Consider the following 19798-nt stretch of genomic DNA (forward strand, 5'->3'; position numbering starts at 1 on the left):
TAACCTAATAATAACACTATCTAATTACATCCTCAATATAATGGACATAATATAACTCGCATAATCGGGACCCAAACGCGTGAAAGATTTGGTTTTATAATCCTTTTACACATAAAGAAATTTAAAAAGAAAATATTTTTTCTATTCAAGTTAATAGATCATTTTCATCAAACTTGCAATATTACAATCAGATTCAATTATGTTTTGGTCATTAAATACAACTTTCTTTCATACTACTCCACCATCCCAAAAAAGCACGAATATATCAAAAATTATGTCTATTAAAATAAATTAATAATACATGAATTGGTGTAGTTTATTAAATTACCAATATTTATTAAATGTTTCTTTAAGAAGATGGCGAATAAGGATATAGTTAGAAAAACATGTTGATATTTACTTTATTTTCTTTTTTCCTTTACATAAAAATAAAATCATATGGCAATCTAGTAAATAACCCCAACTACAAGGACTATTATATTCCACTCCTCAAAACCGTAACCTGCCAAATCTCTCTGGTTTCCTCTCTCTTTCTTCATGGCTGCATATTCTGTTACCATTTTTACGAATCGAAGAATCCAAAAGAAGAAGAAAATGAGAAGATTACAAAACTTTGTATGATTTAGGAAGAAGAGAGAGAAAAAACCCAACGTATGTATGTATATATAGTAAAAATTTCTATACAGAATTACAAAAAAATCATGGATTATCGAGTTCTTTCATCTGTATCAAAATCAATAGCACCTTTCTCTCTCCTTTTATTGTTGTACATTTTTCCGGCGGCTGAGACGACGGCGGCGAACACGACGTATAAGGCGTTTAATCTATCGACGATTACTTTCGAAGAAGGATATTCCCCTCTTTTTAGTGATTTCAATATTGAACGATCTCCTGATGATCGAAGTTTTCGTCTCCTCCTTAATAAATTCTCAGGTAATTCATTTATTAATTAATTAATTCAACTTTTTTTAATTTATATTTTAGCTGTGGAATTTCACTGGGTATGCCTGAATCGTCAATTTATACGTGTTTTGCAGGATCGGGTGTAATTTCAACAGAATATTACAATTATGGGTTTTTTAGTGCTAGTATAAAGTTGCCGGCCATCTATACTGCCGGCATCGTTGTCGCATTTTATGTAAGTATCTAACAAATTATTAATATATGCAAAAAAAAATCGTATTGTATTGATTTTTTTTTAATGTATATGCATAAAATATTGTTTAAGAGCCTGATTTTGACTACCTATTTTTGTCATAATATTATATGCATGTACAATTGTACCTGTGTATTTTGCATGGGGAAGAGTTATATGAAAATGCATGTAGTTTGATTATTACTATATTGCATCATTGTTCATTGGAATTTAAAATATACAATTCGTTGAAGCAATCACTAATACTTATAACTAGCTAGTCGTATATACGTAATGCAAAATGTTTCATGCACTGCAAAATTATAAATGATCCAACTAGGTATGGATGTATAATATATGAGTTAGACATAACTTAAAACTTCGTATCTTTGTTAAGAAATTCATTAAATATGTACAAATTCAGAACTCAGTTACTAACATTTGAGATCGTTGAATATGTTTGTTTGTTGGAAGATGTTGTATTTTTCATTTAATGAGTTCATATATGGATATGTAGACATCAAATGCGGATACATTTGAGAAGAATCATGATGAGTTAGATATTGAGTTTTTGGGGAATGTGAATGGTCAGCCATGGAGGTTTCAGACTAACATGTATGGAAATGGCAGTGTTAGCCGTGGTAGAGAAGAGAGGTATAGAATGTGGTTTGATCCAAGCAAGGACTTTCATCAGTACAGCATTCTTTGGACACCAAAAAACATCATGTAAGCTTCCTAATTATATTCCTTCTTCTCTCCGTTTATTATCAGTTTCAGTACTTCTATCGCTGATTAATTATTCATAGAATCGATGACTTTAATACTTAAAAGTGTTCCTTAATAAGAGTTGGTTTGACCAACTCTTATTATTTTCTGGTAATACTATTTGGTATCTTGAATTTTGGTCGACTAATTTGATGGAGACACTTTCTATTTTCAAAATTTGAACCCGAATTCTTTAATTAAAAGCAAAAGGAATAGAATATCTTAATGGTCCTCTTATTCCTTTTAAGTTTTAATAGAATAATCTCTTAGTTATGAAAAACATTAGGCAGCAAGAAAATTGTTGGAAATAGTAAGTATATTATGCCTACTTTTTGGCCAAACGCGGAGAGAGAAATTTACGTATCAAGGTTTCGACTCGTTTTCGAAAAAGTTAAACACATTTATTTGGTCAGCTGCTGCTTTTGTTGAATAAGATAATGGTTACCAAATATGGTGTGGTGATGGAACTGTTTCACCCTTAATTAAACGTCTCAAGTTTGAGTTATGAGTATGGAGAAAGCCTTGTTGAGAGTGTCACTCCCGAATGAATCCTGTAGTATTCAGATTTAGTCCGGTCTTCAATGCAAACTTCAAACGTGGAAACAAAACAAAAAATAGAGATAATTTATATATACCAGTCAAACACTTTTATAACGTTCATTCATGTAAAAATTGTTTCAACTATCTAACTAATGAAAAATGCTCAAACAAAGAGTTTCAAATAGAGTGTTTCACCATTAACCAGAGGTCTCGGGTTCAAGCCTTGGGTATGGAAAAAATCATGTTGGGAGGGTCATTCCTGAATGGCCCAGTAGTGCGCGATCTGATTTAATCGGAGCTCCAATGTGGGCTCCGGACACCAGGTGGGAAACCAAAATAAAAAAAAGTCGCAATAACACCCTTTGGACGAGGTTAATTACATAGTTTTGTCACTGATTGAACGGGGACATATTTTTCATCACATTTTTAATTTTATGATGTCTATATATTTGTCACTGATTGAACGGGGACATATTTTCCATCATATTTTTAATTTTATGATGTGTATATATAGAGAGATCTAAAAATAAATGAAGTAAACAATTTTTTTTCTCTGGAGTTTTCTTTTCATACATCTTTCTTTTTGGTCTTTGGTGGGTTAGTGTTGGATGTTTATATTATGTCAATAAATGTAAATACATGTTTTGCATAAACTCTTTTCAAATATTTAACTATGGTCAGATGGTATGTATTTTTGCTTTAATCATTTAATTTAGCGTAAAAACATCTTATACGGATAAGTATTTACCATGTCAAAGTTGGTATGGCCCAGTTCATGGGAGCATTAATGATTGGGCCAGCTGATGCAAATAATTAAGTGCAGAAAAATGTTGATTAGCTCATTAATTAATTAATCTGAATAGCTAATCTTTATTAAAGTGATATAAAGTTCTAATTGCTTGATTTATGTAATGCAACTGTTACTTTTTCCTTTTTCTAGAAAAATTCTTAAAGCTGAAAAACTGGCGTGATTGGCTGTTCTCCAAATGACATTTGCACTAATTGAATACGTACACACTTAAAAAATTGCCTAAACTTGAAAAGATGGTCAATAATCATGACTTTGAACTTAATTATTACTCCTTTTTAATATCATTGGCTTGCACAAAATTTTCTTAGTAAGGACTCCATCCGTCCCATTTTATATGTCACATTTTTACTTTGCACTTGCATTAAGAAATGATGTAACTTTACCCTTCTACCCTTTTTCTTTTTTTTTTTGGAACTCAAGTTTTCAATCAATGAATATGAATTAATTAATTTTGATTAATTAATTTAACCAATGAACATGAATCATTTACTTAGTTTTTCTAAGTTGGTCAAATGTATATTTTCAAGGCTAATAACTCACAAGGGTAAAAAGAAAGAATATAGTATGAAATGACAAGTATTATGGATCAACTATTTATAAAAAGAGATGACATATAAAATGGGACGGAGGGAGTATTTTTGAAGGCAACAGATAAATTGTCTTAAAGTGACCTACAAGTCACGAATTCGAATCATGGAAGCATCCCTTATCCCTTGGGTGAGGCACTTCCCCGAATCTTATGTGAGCACGAAATACTTTGTGTATCGGACCATCATATTTTGTTCTTATCAACAAGTTTTTAGTTTGCATTGCCACAAATCACAATATTTACCATCAAGCTTATTAATATATGGACATATACCATGAAGCTTATTTAACAAATTTTGTTTGTACTCTATAAATTAATGAGTACAGTAAAAATAGGACCACATAATAGTAAATATCAATGTCTTATTGGCTTTCTACGAGGATATGATTTCTTAAAGTGATCATACTAAAGTTCACAACATAAATTTGTGGACATTTTCCCTAAAACTTGAAGATAATATTTCTGTTTTAGGTCCATAAGATATGTTGAAATAGTCGCGCAATAATTATTTAATGATTGAAATTGCGTGATTACCATAGGATTATACTTATATATACTGACAGTGTGAAGATTTTACACTCAAGAGTGTAATTTTACCTGTTGCAACATAATATTGTATGCTATATATATTTTCAAGTAACTAGTTACACTTATTATAAGCAGTTACCAATGCTTTATGTTGCTCTTAACTCTTTGTTCGGCATTCGTATCGGATCCTTAAAAATGCACTAACTTTAGAGAATGTCACATCCCGTTAGCATTTTGAAGAGTTTGAGCAACATAGGACTATAGTTATAGAAGTCTTGATTTTGTTTCCGTTCTTTTACAGATTTTACATTGATGAAACACCACTTAGAGAAATAAATCGCCATCCAGCAATGGGAGGTGACTTTCCATCTAAACCAATGTCTTTATATGCCACAATTTGGGATGCATCATCTTGGGCTACAAATGGTGGCAAAGCTAAAGTGGACTATAAATTTGAACCTTTTGCAACAGAGCTTAAAGACTTAGTTCTTGAAGGATGCATAGTAGATCCCACTGAGCAAATTCCATCAACAAATTGCACTGACAGGAGTGCTAAATTACTTGCTCAAGATTACTCTAACATCACGACAGAAAGGCGAAAATCCATGAAATTTTTTAGGGAAAGATACATGTACTATTCTTATTGTTATGATAACCTTAGGTACCCTGTGCCACCTCCAGAATGTGTAATTGTTCAGTCTGAAAGAGACTTGTTTAGGGACAGTGGAAGGCTTAGGCAGAAGATGAAGTTTGGTGGGAGCCACAGCCATAGCCAAAGCCACCGGAAACACCGCCCTGGACGGAGCTCTAGGCGGAGGAATAAGGTGGCTGGTGGTGCATCAAAATCTGGCCGACAAGGTTCTGCTGCTGCTGCAATGTGATAAGTTGTATAATTAAGGTATACAAGGTGAATATTATGGTTTGTAAAAAATATATTACACTCCTATAGTTGGTGATGTACCAAAGAGATTAGTACGCATACACATTAGTGGTATAAATATCAATGTGGTGGTTGGTTGAAGAGTAAAAACCATATCCATTAATTTTTATGAGTAATGGTTTTCTTGGTTTCTTCACTATGTATATTGGCATTTCATATTCATCCAAGTAAACCTTTTTACACATTTTATTGTAATTATCCTATTACAGCAAAATAACATCTCTAATCTCATCTTGCTTCAATGACAGTAATGGAACAATCATTAATTGAACATTGTTCTGTTTTGTTTGATGACGAATATGATTCAGCTTCATCTCTTCCTGTGAAAAATGCAGGTTGTTTTGCAATTGGCAGTGACATACTTCCATTACCAAGCATTGAGATAACATCAGACATTGTTGGCCTATCTGCTGCACCTTCTTGTACACATAATAGTCCGACATGAATAACTCGTAAAAATTGTTCAGTGTCACAAAGATCTTCAAGAGCTGGATCCTTCAGTTCTAGTCCACACCCTTCTTTCCATAGTTCCCATGCCTGAACCAAAATGATCAGTATTGTTGAACTTTGTGAACTTTAGTACATTAAAGAAAGAAGGGTTTAAAGAAAACTTACATAACCTATTAAGTTAAGTGGACGATCAATTTGTTGTAAGCTAGTATTTCTCCTACCACTCACAATTTCCAGTATTAAGACTCCAAAGCTGAAGACATCAGACTTGATTGAGAAAGTACCTTCCATGGCGAACTCGGGAGCCATGTAACCACTGTGCAGAGGATAGAAAACATTTTTTACTCAGTAAGTATGAATAAGTACACATGTTCCATAGATTTATATCGAAGAAATGACTAGGCTCAACTCACTATGTTCCAACAACCCTGCCAGTCACTCCCTCCGTCTCGTTCTGTTTGAAAATTCTTGCCAGACCAAAATTTCATGTTTTCATCCAAAAGCATATTACTGGCTTTTAGATCTCTATGTATCACTCTCATTCTTGAGTATTTGTGAAGATAGAGCAATCCTTGAGCAATTCCTTCGATAATTGCAAATCGTTTCTGCCAATCCAGTAGCTCCTTTCTTGCAGGATCTGTTAAAGAGAAAGCATTTCACATCAAAATTTTAAAAAATTACCTGAAAAATTAGTCTTTTTTTTTTTTTGGAATAGCAACAGACCAAAGAGGAAGAAGTTCAAGCTCTTGTTAGGCATGTACTCATATATCAACATTTTCTCATCTCCGTGAATACAACATCCTAGAACTCAAACTAGATTTGTATGCTGAACTTTGGCAATTAGTATGAGTTCATTCTTGAACTCCACAAGCCCTTGTCCCGAGGTTCTTGAAAGTCTCTTGACTGCCACCTCTCGCCCATCTGGAAATTTTCCCTGCCATCCATTTTTATAGTTGATTCGTTATGTAGTGAGAGCAGTAAGCAAATGTCTGAGCTACATATAACATAGTGCAAATATACCTTATAAACAGGCCCAAAACCACCCTCTCCGAGCATCTTTTCACTTGAGAAGTTGTTTGTGGCTTCCAATATGAATCCAAAGCTAAATATCTTCAAATCTTGTACTTCCCTTCCATCTTCTTCTTTTAGATTTGCGGTGTTGAAGCTGTCTACTGCTGTCAACTCGCGTATATATGCTTCCTCCTTTCTTTTCTCATCTATGTAAGAAGAGTATGTAGATATACATTCATGCTTAAAATAATTGACTAAACAACCTACTAGCTTCTAAAACCACAGTTTGGTGATTTACCTTGTAGTTTGCGTCTTCTCATTATAATGTAGCAGATGAAACCAGATACTAGCAACGCGATAAAAACAGCTACACTAATTACTATCCATATCCAAGTTTTTCCTGCACCCATAGCATGCTGAGAGTTATACAGTTGACAATTGAGTACATAAAAATGAGTATTCCTGATATAAAGACTTTCCTTTAGATGATTTTGGTGAAACTAGAACATATCTTTGCACTGCATTACCACTCTCATAGACTCGAAAATCCCCATTTCCATTCCAAATACGGCAGCCTGTCCCATTGCTGCTGGCGGTGGTGAAGCCAACACAACTGCAGTGCTCCCAGCACTTATGCATACAATCAACAATACTAATGCTTGCATTGTCATAAAACTCAGTAGTAATACTAGATGTATGTATAAAGTCTCCACTCTTTTGCTCAAATTTATCCCCATCCTTTCGACACTCAGGCAACTGATTAGAGAAACAACCATCCTCGCTTTCATAACCATAACAGAAGTCTTTAAAAAGGGTGTATGTAAACCGGTATCCACCAAGAATATCCCCGTCTGAATTCAATGCAAGACTTGGAAAGCTTCCCTCTGTTGCATCAAATTGGAGGAACATCCCATCTTTATCGGATACCAAATTGAGATTATACTGATAAATAGTAGCAGAATCATGGAATAAAGGTAAGAATGGAAAGCCTTGATTGTTCCAAGCCCCACTAGTCCAATAAACCTTACCCCTTCGACGAATAACCAACTGAAATGCATTTTCAAAAACCTCCAAACTTAAAGTAAAAGCCCCTGAGGCAGGAACACTAAAACTCAACCAAGAAGTTAAAGTCCAATTCTGCTTTGTGGTGAGGTTATAACCAAGCTTCATACCAGGTAAAAGACAATTGGTAGGATAATCAAAGCTTTGCCATAAAGTCGTGTTTCGAGTCTCATCCTCAACCACAAAATTTCCTGAATCTTGAAGCCTAGCTACTTAACTTCCTGTCAATAAAGGAGGGGCAATATTCACAATTGTTTTCCCTCCACTAGTTATTTTCAATGCCCCATCTATGGTGAGCAACCCTGAGTTGTTCAATATAGGTATATTTGGATTGGCTATCCATACTTTCCTTTCTCGTCGATCGCCTGCATACCATATTCCAAGATAAGTTTTATTTGTTTGTGGGATTGAGAAAAATCCTAACTTGAATTTTCCACCTTCTGAATCAAGTACTTGTGAATGATTAAGTTTATCACCAGGCTTCAATGAGGTTATTGCACATCAGATGGAATGTTAATGATACATGTTTGGCAGCACAATAAGGTCAAGATGAGGAAGAAAATGGAATTGGCTAAAGATATCATATTTGTTACAGAAATAAAATATAAAAAATTGCTGCAGATAATAGTATAGTCATTCCTTTTTAGATTGTTTGTTGTTCAAAGCTAATAAATGTGGTGAAGAATAATCAACACTTTGAAACAGTTTTCTGCCACAGTATTTGAAGACTTTTATCAATGCTATTTTCCTAACTTTTTTTTAATACACGAACAACTTTTTTTTTTCTGTTTTCATTTGAAATCCAAATGTAATATTTTATTAATATTACAAATTGAATTGTATATAGCGTTATATATTATTAAATATATTCCACTTCTTTAATTAACATGTATTATTATTTTGTTTAGGATGTGAATTTATACATAATTCATTTATTTGGTATATTAAAACTGTATAAATAATATATACAGCATATTGATAGAATATTTACATTATATAAAATAGGATATTATAATGTACTTGAAATATACTAATCGTATTTTATTTTTATAAGTTATAAACATAAAAAAATAACAAAATGAAAAAAATAGCATTCCCAATTAAGTATAGAAGGAGTAATTTTTTTTCTTTACTTTTTATTCAAAAAGAGGGAGAATTTATACTATTTGCTTACTTATTTATTTGTAAGTAATATATATTAATTTACAACAAATTCAATATTTATTAGTTAATAATTTATGCATTGTGATCTTTACATAATTAAATAATATATGCATAACTAATACTTGCATAATTAAACCCTTCATAACTAAATCCTACATAACTAATACATGTATAACTAATACCTGCATAATTAAACCCTGCATAACTAATACCTGCATAACTAAACCCTACATAACTAATACATGCATAACTAAACCCTGCATAACTAATACCTGCATAACTCTAACCGATAACCAAACGGCCCCTAAGAATTTAGAAAAATGAGAGTTGAAAAAAGAAATTAATGGCAGGTTTTTGATTTGTTACAAAGAGGAGAGTGGGTTGAAGAAGAAAAAGAGTGTATGGCAGGTGATTTCGAAGAAAAAAATGGGTGTGGTGGGGAATTTTGTTGAAGAAGAAGAGAAGAAAGTTTAAGGTTAGGGTGGGAAGAGTGTGAGAGAAGAAAAGAAATTGGGGTGGGGCGGGGCAGGGGTGGGGTGGGAGAGGATTGATGAAGAAATAAGTTTTTTTAATTAAAAAAAATATTTTTAAATAAAATACAATGTTTTACGCACTTGGAAGCAATTGTATTCACACATTTTTCCAACTTAACAATATTTATACAACATAGATTTGGTCAATGGTCAGAGATGTTTCAAATATTGTGTTTTAAAGAGTTTAAAGGTCCAGTTGATAAAGTATAAAGTAAAAGAGTTCAGAATATAAAGTCATACAAGTACAAGGATCTGTCGAACCATTTCGCTTTTTAAAAACCACTCCTCTACTTGACTAACTGAACTTAAATACACACATGATTAACCACATGATATAACAATTGGTTTCAAAACTATGAGTGTATGACTCTTAATAAAAATTCGAGAGAAGTATTTAAAACACCCTCAAACTTGCTGAGAATTAGAAGTATATGCAAGATCAGGTATGTATTTAAGCTCAATTTGTCAAGTAGGAGAGTGCTTTTAAGATTCTCAATAGTTTAAGATGAAACGAATAATTTATGTGAAGTGTAGGGGTATTTGTTAATACTTCTCTCTTTAAAATATTTCTATAGGATCTTTTCCTAGGGGGTGGGGGTTTGATTCTGCTGGAGAAGACGATCGGGTGGATGGGGACGTGGGGGAGTTCTGCAAAATAGATTTTTTTAAAAAAGTGGTTAATCCACTTTTTGTGATTATTTGGGCAAAATGCCACGTGTCATCAATTCATTGACTACTTTTTGTTTTTATTCAAAATTCATTGTTTAAGCATTATTTTGGGGACAAATGACAAATGTCAAAATGTCTTGCGTATTCAACACTTCACATGTCATTACGGAGGGTATACACACATATTTTTGCTTATTGTAAAAGTGAGTGTCAAAATGATAGAGCGGGTCCTACATAAGGTATTTAAAAATGAATGAGGTTTGAGATGTCTAAACGAAAAATTAGTGTCAACTTCGGGGGTTGCTGATGGGTTCCACCTTCTTTTTAATACATAAATTGATACTTCAACGCAATATCTTAAGCTGGCCCTATGCCAGATTGCGTCTAAATCACGTATGAACTCATAACATAAAGTCTACATCCATCTTGCATCCAGTTGTTGTTAGAAATATATAGAAAACAGGATTTAATTTGAGGTGGTCCAGAACACTATACCTCCTGGACTGGACCTAAAATGATTATGAAATATCTGTTGTTATATGTTGTTCCCAAGGACTAGCAAAATCAAAACAGCCTATGAACCATGTTTCAACAAGCTTGTCCACTATAAGATAGACTTGTTTGAAAATTGAAACCAACCATAGATTATGCCCGAGTTCTAATATGTATGAAGCAGAAAAAATTAGCTTTTAAACCTTAACAAAAAAGAGCCTTCAAGTTACTTTAGAGGTCATTAAAACATTGGTGATCTACTGCAATCTTTATTACAACAAAATAACATCTCTAATCTTATCTTGCTTCAATGACAGTAATGGAACAATCATTAATTGAACATTGTTCTGTTTTGTTTGATGACGAATATGATTCAGCTTCATCTCTTCCTGTGAAAAATGCAGGTTGTTTTGCAATTGGCAATGACATACTTCCATTACCAAGCATTGAGATAACATCAGACATTGTTGGCCTATCTGTTGCTCCTTCTTGTACACATAGTAGTCCGACATGAATTACTCGTAAAAATTGTTCAGTGTCATAAAGATCTTCAAGAGCTGGATCCTTCAGTTCTAGTCCACACCCTTCTTTCCATAGTTCCCATGCCTAAACCAGAATGATCAATTATCTCAAACTTTGTACATTTAGTACTTCAAATATAAAAAGGATGTCAAGAAACACTTACATAACCTATTAAGTTGAGCGGACGATTGAATTGTTGTAAGCTAGCATTTCTCCTACCACTCAAAATTTCCAGCATTAAGACTCCAAAGCTGAAGACATCAGACTTGATTGAGAAAGCTCCTTCCATGGCGAACTCGGGAGCCATGTAACCACTGTGTATAGAAAACATTTTCCACCTATGTCAGTATGAATATGTATACATGTTCTCTAGGTCAATATCAAGAAATAAGCTCAACTCACTATGTTCCAACTACCCTTCGAGTCACTGCCTCCGTCTCATTCTGTTTAAAAATTCTTGCCAGACCAAAATCAGCTATCTTAGGATTCATGTTTTCATCCAAGAGCACATTACTAGCCTTTAGATCTCTATGTATCACTCTCATTCTTGAGTATTTGTGAAGATAGAGTAATCCTTGAGCAATTCCTTCTATAATCTCAAAGCGCTTCTGCCAATCCAGTAGCTTCTTTGTTTCAGGATCTGTCAATGACTGAAAACATTTCATCAAACATTTCGACAGTTATTTGAAAGATTAGATCTTATTTTGAAATGGTTACAAACCGAAAAGGAAGATGTCCAAGCTCTTGTTAGGCATGTACTCATATATCAACATTTTCTCATCTCCGTGAATACAACATCCTAGAACACGAACTAGATTTCTGTGCTGAACTTTGGCAATTAGTATAAGCTCATTCTTGAACTCCGCAAGCCCTTGACCTGATGTTCTTGAAAGTCTCTTGATTGCCACCTCTCTCCCATCAGGAAATTGTCCCTGTCATACATTTTTACAGATTATTATTTCATATAATGAGAGTACTACAGAAGTTTTTGGGGTACATATATGATATACCATACTGAAAATGTACCTTATAAACAGGTCCAAAACCACCCTCTCCGAGCTTGTTATCACTCGAGAAGTTGTTTGTGGCTGCCAATATCAATCCAAAGCTAAATATCTTCAAATCTTGTACTCCCCTTTCATCTTCTTCTTTCAGATTTGTGTTGTTGAAGCTGTCTGCTGCGTTCATCTCACGTATATGCTCCTCCTTCTTTCTTTTCTCACCTATGCAAGAGAAGTATGTAGATTTACATACATGCTTAAAATAACTGATAAACAACATACTAGTTAGTAAATCACTTTTCAGAGACTTACGTTGTAGTTTTTGTATTCTTGTTTTGATCAAGCAAATCAAACCACATATTAGCATTGTGATAACTATAGATAATACTATCCATATCCAAGTTTTTCCTGCACACGTAACACGATGAAAATTATACAGTTGATTCTTCACTAATACAGTCTATATATTGAAAATTGAAAAACTGTAAAGACGGAGAATGGATAGAAGAACTGTTGAGTTTGCTTTTAGTTACTGCAGTCATTTTTTAAAATAATAAGCTACCTAGTTTTAGGATGAATTTGAATTTTAAATATTTGTTAGGTTGTTTTAGTTGTTGAGATTATTTAGTCTTTTTAAATTCTTGTTATGCAGATTTTCTGCAGATTATGTTATCAAGTTGGCTATTTAAAGCCCTATTATGATTAATAAAATATTGAGAGACATTTTCAATCTTTTTGTGCTGCCCCACTTTTAAAAAACACCAACAGTGGTATCAAGAGCTTCATTGATCTTAAGGCTTCAAATCTTGTACTCCCCTTTCATCTTCTTCTTTCAGATTTGTGTTGTTGAAGCTGTCTGCTGCGTTCATCTCACGTATATGCTCCTCCTTCTTTCTTTTCTCACCTATGCAAGAGAAGTATGTAGATTTACATACATGCTTAAAATAACTGATAAACAACATACTAGTTAGTAAATCACTTTTCAGAGACTTACGTTGTAGTTTTTGTATTCTTGTTTTGATCAAGCAAATCAAACCACATATTAGCATTGTGATAACTATAGATAATACTATCCATATCCAAGTTTTTCCTGCACACGTAACACGATGAAAATTATACAGTTGATTCTTCACTAATACAGTCTATATATTGAAAATTGAAAAACTGTAAAGACGGAGAATGGATAGAAGAACTGTTGAGTTTGCTTTTAGTTACTGCAGTCATTTTTTAAAATAATAAGCTACCTAGTTTTAGGATGAATTTGAATTTTAAATATTTGTTAGGTTGTTTTAGTTGTTGAGATTATTTAGTCTTTTTAAATTCTTGTTATGCAGATTTTCTGCAGATTATGTTATCAAGTTGGCTATTTAAAGCCCTATTATGATTAATAAAATATTGAGAGACATTTTCAATCTTTTTGTGCTGCCCCATTTTTAAAAAAACACCAACAAGAACTTTACAAATAGAAAACTGTATAGAAGGGAGGAAGAGTAGGGGATGTTTCTAAATTTGGTTAGCTGTGGTCAGTTGTATCTTTTTACTTAGGATATACTGTATTCTGTTTTTGGGTGTTTGCAATAAAATGTGTTTGTTCGACCAAAAAATTAGTTCATAAGAAGGTGTATTTATGACATAATTAAAGACTAACCTTTAGATGATTTTGGTGAAATCAGAACATATCTTTGAACTGCATTACCACTCTCATCGACTCGAAAATCCCTCTTTCCATTCCAAATTCGGCAGCCTGTCCCATTGCTGTTAAGACTGGTGAATCCAACACAACTGCAGTGCTCCCAGCACTTCTGCATACAATCACCAAGACTAATGCTTGCATTGTCATAATTGCTAGTAGTAGTACCAGATAAATCTATAAAGTCTCCTCTCTTTTGCTCAAACTTATCACTGTTCTTTCGACACTCAGGCAACTGACTAGAGACACAACCATCATCACCTCCATAACCATAACAGAACTTATTATAACGGGTGTATATACTACCGTCTCCAGCAGCAATAGCTCCATCTGAAAACAACTCAAGACTTGGGAAACTTCCCTTTGTAGCCTCAAATTGGAAGAACATCCCATCAGTACCGGATACCAAGTTGAGATTGTACTGATAAGTAGTAGCAGAATCACGGAATGAAGGTAAGAATGGAAAACCTTGATTGTTCCAAGCCCCACTAGTCCAGTAAACCTCACCCCTTCGTCTAACAACCAACTGAAATGCATCTTGAATTGCCTCCAAACTTAAAGTAAAAGCCCCTGAGGCCGGAATTGTACTACTAACCAACCAAGAAGTTAGAGTCCAATTCTGCCTTGTGGTAAGGTTATAACCAAGCTTCATACCAGGCAAAAGACAACTGGTAGGATGATCAAAGCTTTGCCATAAAGTCCGGTTCCGAGTCTCATCCTGAACCACCAAATTTCCAGAATCTTGAAGCCTAGCTATTAAACTTCCTGTCAATAAAGGAGTGGTAATATTCACAACTGTCTTCCCTCCACTGGTGATTTTCAATGTTCCTGCAGAATCTAATGTGAGCAATCCTGAGCTGTTCAATATAGGTGTGTTTGGATTGGCTATCCATAATTTTTTCTCTACTGGATCACCTGCATACCATATTCCAAGATAAGTTTTATTTGTTTGTGGGATAGAGAAAAATCCCAACTTGAATCTTCCACCTTCTGAATCAAGTACCTGTGAGTGATTTAGTACATCACCAGGCTTCATTGAGGTTATTGCAGCTACAGATGGAAGGCTAATGATACATGTTTGGCTGCAGAATAATGTCAAGATGAGGAAGCAAATGTAATTTGCTAAAGATTTCATTTTGGCAGCCAGAAAGAAAGAAATGTTGCTGCAGATAATAATAGATTATTCCTTTTTAGGTTGTTTACTGTTCAAAGCCAATAATGCATTAGAGAATAGACAATTATATTAAACATTTTCCAGCCAGAAATTTTGAAGATTTTTCTAAGTAGAAATATTACCTTACTTGTAAGAAAATTTGTTGAAAGAGACAATCTTTAATTTTCTTGTTGAAATGTGAAATCAATTTGCATTTTGTTTCTGTTATTTCTTTGACTTTTCTAATTTCTTTTTTCTTCCTCATATTTCTCTATTTCATTTTGCTGCTTGCTAATATAATTCAAAAAGATATCATATCTACTTGTTGAAATACACTGTGAACTTCATTGATGCATTGTTGAATCAAGATTAAGAATGTCCTTAACTCGTCGAGTAAGTTGTTTGGACTAGATTAGTTTACAGTCATCCTTATGAATTATGATCCTCAGATAAGTTATCCATTTATGTGGACCACAAAAAAATATCATCATTGATGAGTCTCCTAATTTTAAAAATATACAGGAGCTAATAAATAAAGAGAATCTTACAATCTTAAGGTTGTTATACTAATAAATGTTACTACATTTAAGTGAGAAAATGCAAAAAAAAAAAAAAGTTATTGATAATTCTGGTCTTTGTAGGAAAGAAATTTATGTATTGTTACAAACACAGCTAAAGACAGCTATACAAGTACTAACAGTACAAATTGACTAATCTATACCATAAGGAAACATGCTTTTCATGTATAGCTACTGAGTGTTGCACAACAGAGTACAGCAAGATAATGTCTCTAAGCTATCTTGCTTCAATGACAGTGATGGAACAATCATTAACCGAACATTGTTCTGCTTTGATACCCGATGAATTTGATTCTGCTTCATTTCTTCCTGTGAAAAATGCTGGTTGTTTTGGCGTAGGCAGTGGCATACTTTCATTACCTAGCAGTGAGATAACATCAGACATTGTTGGCCTATCAGTTGCTCCTTCTTGTACACATAATAGTCCGACATGAATAACTCGTAACAGCAGTTTAGTGTCACATAAATCTCCAAGAGCTGGATCCTTCAATTCCAGTGCACACTTTTCTTTCCATAGTTCCCATGCCTAAACCAAAATGATCAGTATTCTCAAACTTTATGTATTATAGTACTTAAAAGGAAAAAGGGGTGTCAAGGAAAACTTACATAACCTATAAAATTGAGTGGACGATCGAATTGTTGTAAGCTAGTAGTTCTCCTACCACTCACAATTTCCAGCATTAAGATTCCAAAACTGAAGACATCAGACTTGATTGAGAATGCTCCTTCCATTGCGAACTCGGGAGCCATGTAACCACTGTATAGAGGACAGGAAACATTACCCGTTTAGTCAATATGAAAATGTCTAAATGAATTAAACTTATATCATGAAATAAGTTCTACTCACTATGTTCCAACAACCCTGGCAGTCACTGCCTCCGTCTCGTTCTGTTTGAAAATTCTTGCCATACCAAAATCAGCTATCTTAGGATTCATGTTCTCATCCAATAGCACATTACTGGCTTTAAGATCTCTATGTATCACTCTCATTCTTGAGTATTTGTGAAGATAGAGCAATCCTTGAGCAATTCCTTCGATAATTTCATAACGTTTCTGCCAATCCAGTAGCTTCTTTCTTTCAGGATCTGTCAAAGACAGAAAGCATTTCAGGTCAAAATTTTCAGAACTTATTTGAGCTATTAATTCTTTGTTTTGAAATGGTAACGAACCGAATAGGAAGAAGTCCAAGCTCTTGTTAGGCATATACTCATATATCAATATTTTCTCATCTTCGTGAATACAGCATCCTAGAACTCGAACTAGATTTGTGTGCTGAACTTTTGCAATGAGTATAAGCTCATTCTTGAACTCTACAAGCCCTTGACCTGATGTTCGTGAAAGTCTCTTGACTGCCACCTCTCTCCCATCTGGAAATTTTCCCTGTCATAAAATTTTACAGGTAATTCAGTTAATGCAATGATGGCACTGAAGTTTTCCGAAGGCATATGATGTAATTATACCTTATAAACAGGTCCAAAACCACCCTCTCCAAGCTTGTTTTCACTTGAGAAATTGTTTGTGGCTGCCAATACAAATCCAAAGCTAAATATCTTCAAATCTTGGACTTCCCTTCCATCCTTTTCTTTCATATTGGTGTCGTTGAAGCTATCGGATGCTGTCAACTCACGTATATACTCTTCCTCCCTTCTTTTCTCAGCTGTGCAAGAAAAGTTTGTAGATATTTACACATGCTTAACATAATTAATAAAAAAGCTTACTAGTTAATCATTTTTCACTTTTTCAGAGATTTACCTTGTAGTTTGCGCCTTCTCACTATAATGTAGCAGATGAAACCAGATATCAGCATAGGGACAACAATAGCTACAACAATTACTATCCATATCCAATTCTTTTGTTTTCCTGCACACATAGGTTGCTGAGTGTTATACAGGTGACTCTTGATCTATTCAAAATAGATTAGTTCATAAACAAGGTGTATTCCTAATATAAGGATTTACCTTTTGATGAAACCAGAACATATTGTTGCACTGCACTACCACTCTCATCAACTCGAAACTCCCCATTTCCATTCCAAATTATGCAGCCTATTCCATTGCTGCTGGTGATGAAGCCAACACAACTGCAGTGCTCCCAGCAATTCTTCATACAATCACCAAGACTAATGTTTGCATTATCATCATAATTAGAAGTAGCACTACCAGTAGTGAAGTATGCACTCTTTAGCTCAAATTTATCCCCATCCTTTCGGCACTCAGGCAACTGATTAGAGACACAACCATCGTGACTTTCATAACCATAACAAAACTCATTATAAAGGGCGTATATACGACTGTCTTCACCACCACCAAGAATAGCCCCATTAAAAGTCAACACAAGACTTGGGAAACTTCCATCTGGCGCATCAAATTGGAAGAACACACCATCTTTTTCAGACACCAAGTTGAGATTATACTGATATCTGTTAGAAGAATCATGCAATGCAGTTAAGAATGGAAAACTTTGATTCCTCCAAGCGCCACTAGTCCAATAAACCTCGCCCCTTCGACGTATAACCAGCTGAAATGCATCTTGAATGGACTACAAACTTAAAGTAAAAGCCCCCGAAGCCGGAATATAACTACTCAACCAAGAAGTTAAAGTCCAATTCTGCTTTGTTGTAAGGTTATAACCAAGCTTCATACCTGGAAAAAGCGTATCGGTAGGATGATCGAAGCTTTGCCATAAAGTCCTGTTCTCAGTTTCATCCTGAAGCACAAGATTTCCAGAATCTTGAAGCCTAGCTATTAAACTTCCTGTCAATAAAGGAGGGGTAATATTCACAACTGTTTTCCCTCCACTAGTGATTTTCAATGTTCCTGTAGTATCTATAGTGAGCAATCCTGAATTGTTCAATAAAGGCGTATTTGGATTGGCTATCCATAGCTTCTTATCTTGTGGATCACCTGCATACCATATACCAAGATAAGAGTTATTTGTTTGTGAGATAGAAAAAAATCCTAACTTGAATGTTCCATCTTCAGAATCAAGAACCTGAGTGTGATTGAGTTCATCACCAGGCTTCATTGAGGTTATTGCAGCCACAGATGGAAGGGTAATGATACCTGTATGGCTGCAGAATAAGGTCAATATTAAGATGAAGATGGAATTGGCTAAAGATTTCATTTTTGGCAGCTAGAAACAAAAAAAGCAAAAAGTTGCTGCAGATAATAATATGATCATCTCTTGATATAGTTGTCTGTTGTTCAAAGCAAGAAGTCATGAACCTGAGAATAGTCAATGCTTTGAAACATTTTTCAGCCAGAAATTTTCAATCATTTTCTGAGTGCAAATGATATTTGGACATGTTACTTGGAGGAAAGCTTGTGGAAAGAGACAATCTTGACTTTTCCTAGCAACCAATTTATATTTGGTTTATTTGACTTTTCTATTTCTTTCTTTCCTTCCTGTTGTTTTAAACAAAACCAGCACGAAGTGGTCGATTTTTATTGAAAACTAAAATGTGAACAAACAATTCGCGGAGGGGGACTAGATCAAAGCCTCCTAAGCTATAGTAACATGATCATGCTAAAGGTCAAATTTTAAAACCTTAAGGTTGTTTAGTAATGAATATAATTATACTTTAGAGAAAAAATGTAAGAAAATTTACTCAAATTTTAATATGATGAATGCTGCAACTTTGAAGCAAAGTCATACAACAGGATAAACACTTCTTCTATGTTCTACTTCTTGCCATGCTTTTTAAAGTTAATAAGTCAAGCAAAAGAAATGTACTTTGCCTTACATTCACATAATAGAAATGTAACTAAACTAAAAGTACCATCTTTTGGTACAAACTCAGAAGAGACAAAATATATCAAATACCTGGAATCACATATTAATTCACTTCAAATAGATACATGAACTTGCACTTAAACACTAATTACTAAAATCTTCTTACAATCACTCTCTCTACATATATATATCAATTCTCTTTGCTGTAAAACCCATATCTTAGTCTATTTAGTCTGTAACTTGTATTGGCTACTTGGATGCCTCAGCTGTAACCAATCAAGCTCTATGATGTACTGTACAAATGGTGGTGAATTTTAACATCCGTTGATAGGAATTCCATTTCTTCAATCAAAGAAATAGCTAGTTAATTGAAGATTTGGGAAATTTGTTCATTAGTTGATTCGGAATATTCCACAATTTGGAGAGGTGCTTC

General features: G+C 34.0%; 2 protein-coding genes and 1 pseudogene across 2 annotated transcripts; 1 reads left to right on the forward strand and 2 right to left on the reverse strand.

Annotated features, from left to right (window-relative positions):
• Positions 1-353: 353 nt before the first annotated feature.
• LOC102595455 (probable xyloglucan endotransglucosylase/hydrolase protein 30) lies at positions 354-5544 on the forward strand. Its single transcript, XM_006352871.2, has 4 exons — positions 354-933; positions 1038-1138; positions 1653-1861; positions 4670-5544. The coding sequence occupies exons 1-4, from the start codon at positions 654-656 to the stop codon at positions 5247-5249; spliced, it is 1170 nt and encodes a 389-aa protein (XP_006352933.1). The 5' UTR covers positions 354-653; the 3' UTR covers positions 5250-5544.
• Positions 5521-8323, reverse strand: LOC102604083 (G-type lectin S-receptor-like serine/threonine-protein kinase CES101; annotated as a pseudogene).
• Positions 8324-10861: 2538 nt separating this feature from the next.
• On the reverse strand, positions 10862-18911 carry LOC102595781 (G-type lectin S-receptor-like serine/threonine-protein kinase At1g67520). The gene is given in 14 exon segments (XM_006352872.2): positions 10862-11295; positions 11375-11525; positions 11614-11851; positions 11933-12143; positions 12238-12434; positions 13207-13302; positions 13861-14817; positions 15913-16159; positions 16240-16390; positions 16481-16718; positions 16803-17013; positions 17094-17290; positions 17386-17493; positions 17592-18911. Coding segments are annotated over 14 exon segments (4476 nt in total). The 5' UTR covers positions 18757-18911; the 3' UTR covers positions 10862-10986.
• Between the last annotated feature and the right edge of the window lie 887 nt (positions 18912-19798).

Source organism: Solanum tuberosum, unplaced genomic scaffold (genome assembly GCF_000226075.1).
Source record: "Solanum tuberosum cultivar DM 1-3 516 R44 unplaced genomic scaffold, SolTub_3.0 scf00144, whole genome shotgun sequence".
In the NCBI taxonomy this organism is placed as follows: Eukaryota; Viridiplantae; Streptophyta; class Magnoliopsida; order Solanales; family Solanaceae; genus Solanum; species Solanum tuberosum.

Bases quoted from the DNA above. Each gene is read 5' to 3' on its own strand.
- LOC102595455 (XM_006352871.2), top strand. From the start codon at position 654: ATGTATGTATATATAGTAAAAATTTCTATACAGAATTACAAAAAAATC. The intron at 934-1,037 runs GTAATTCATTTA...CGTGTTTTGCAG, and splicing joins CCTCCTTAATAAATTCTCAG to GATCGGGTGTAATTTCAACA. The intron at 1,862-4,669 runs GTAAGCTTCCTA...GTTCTTTTACAG, and splicing joins TGGACACCAAAAAACATCAT to ATTTTACATTGATGAAACAC.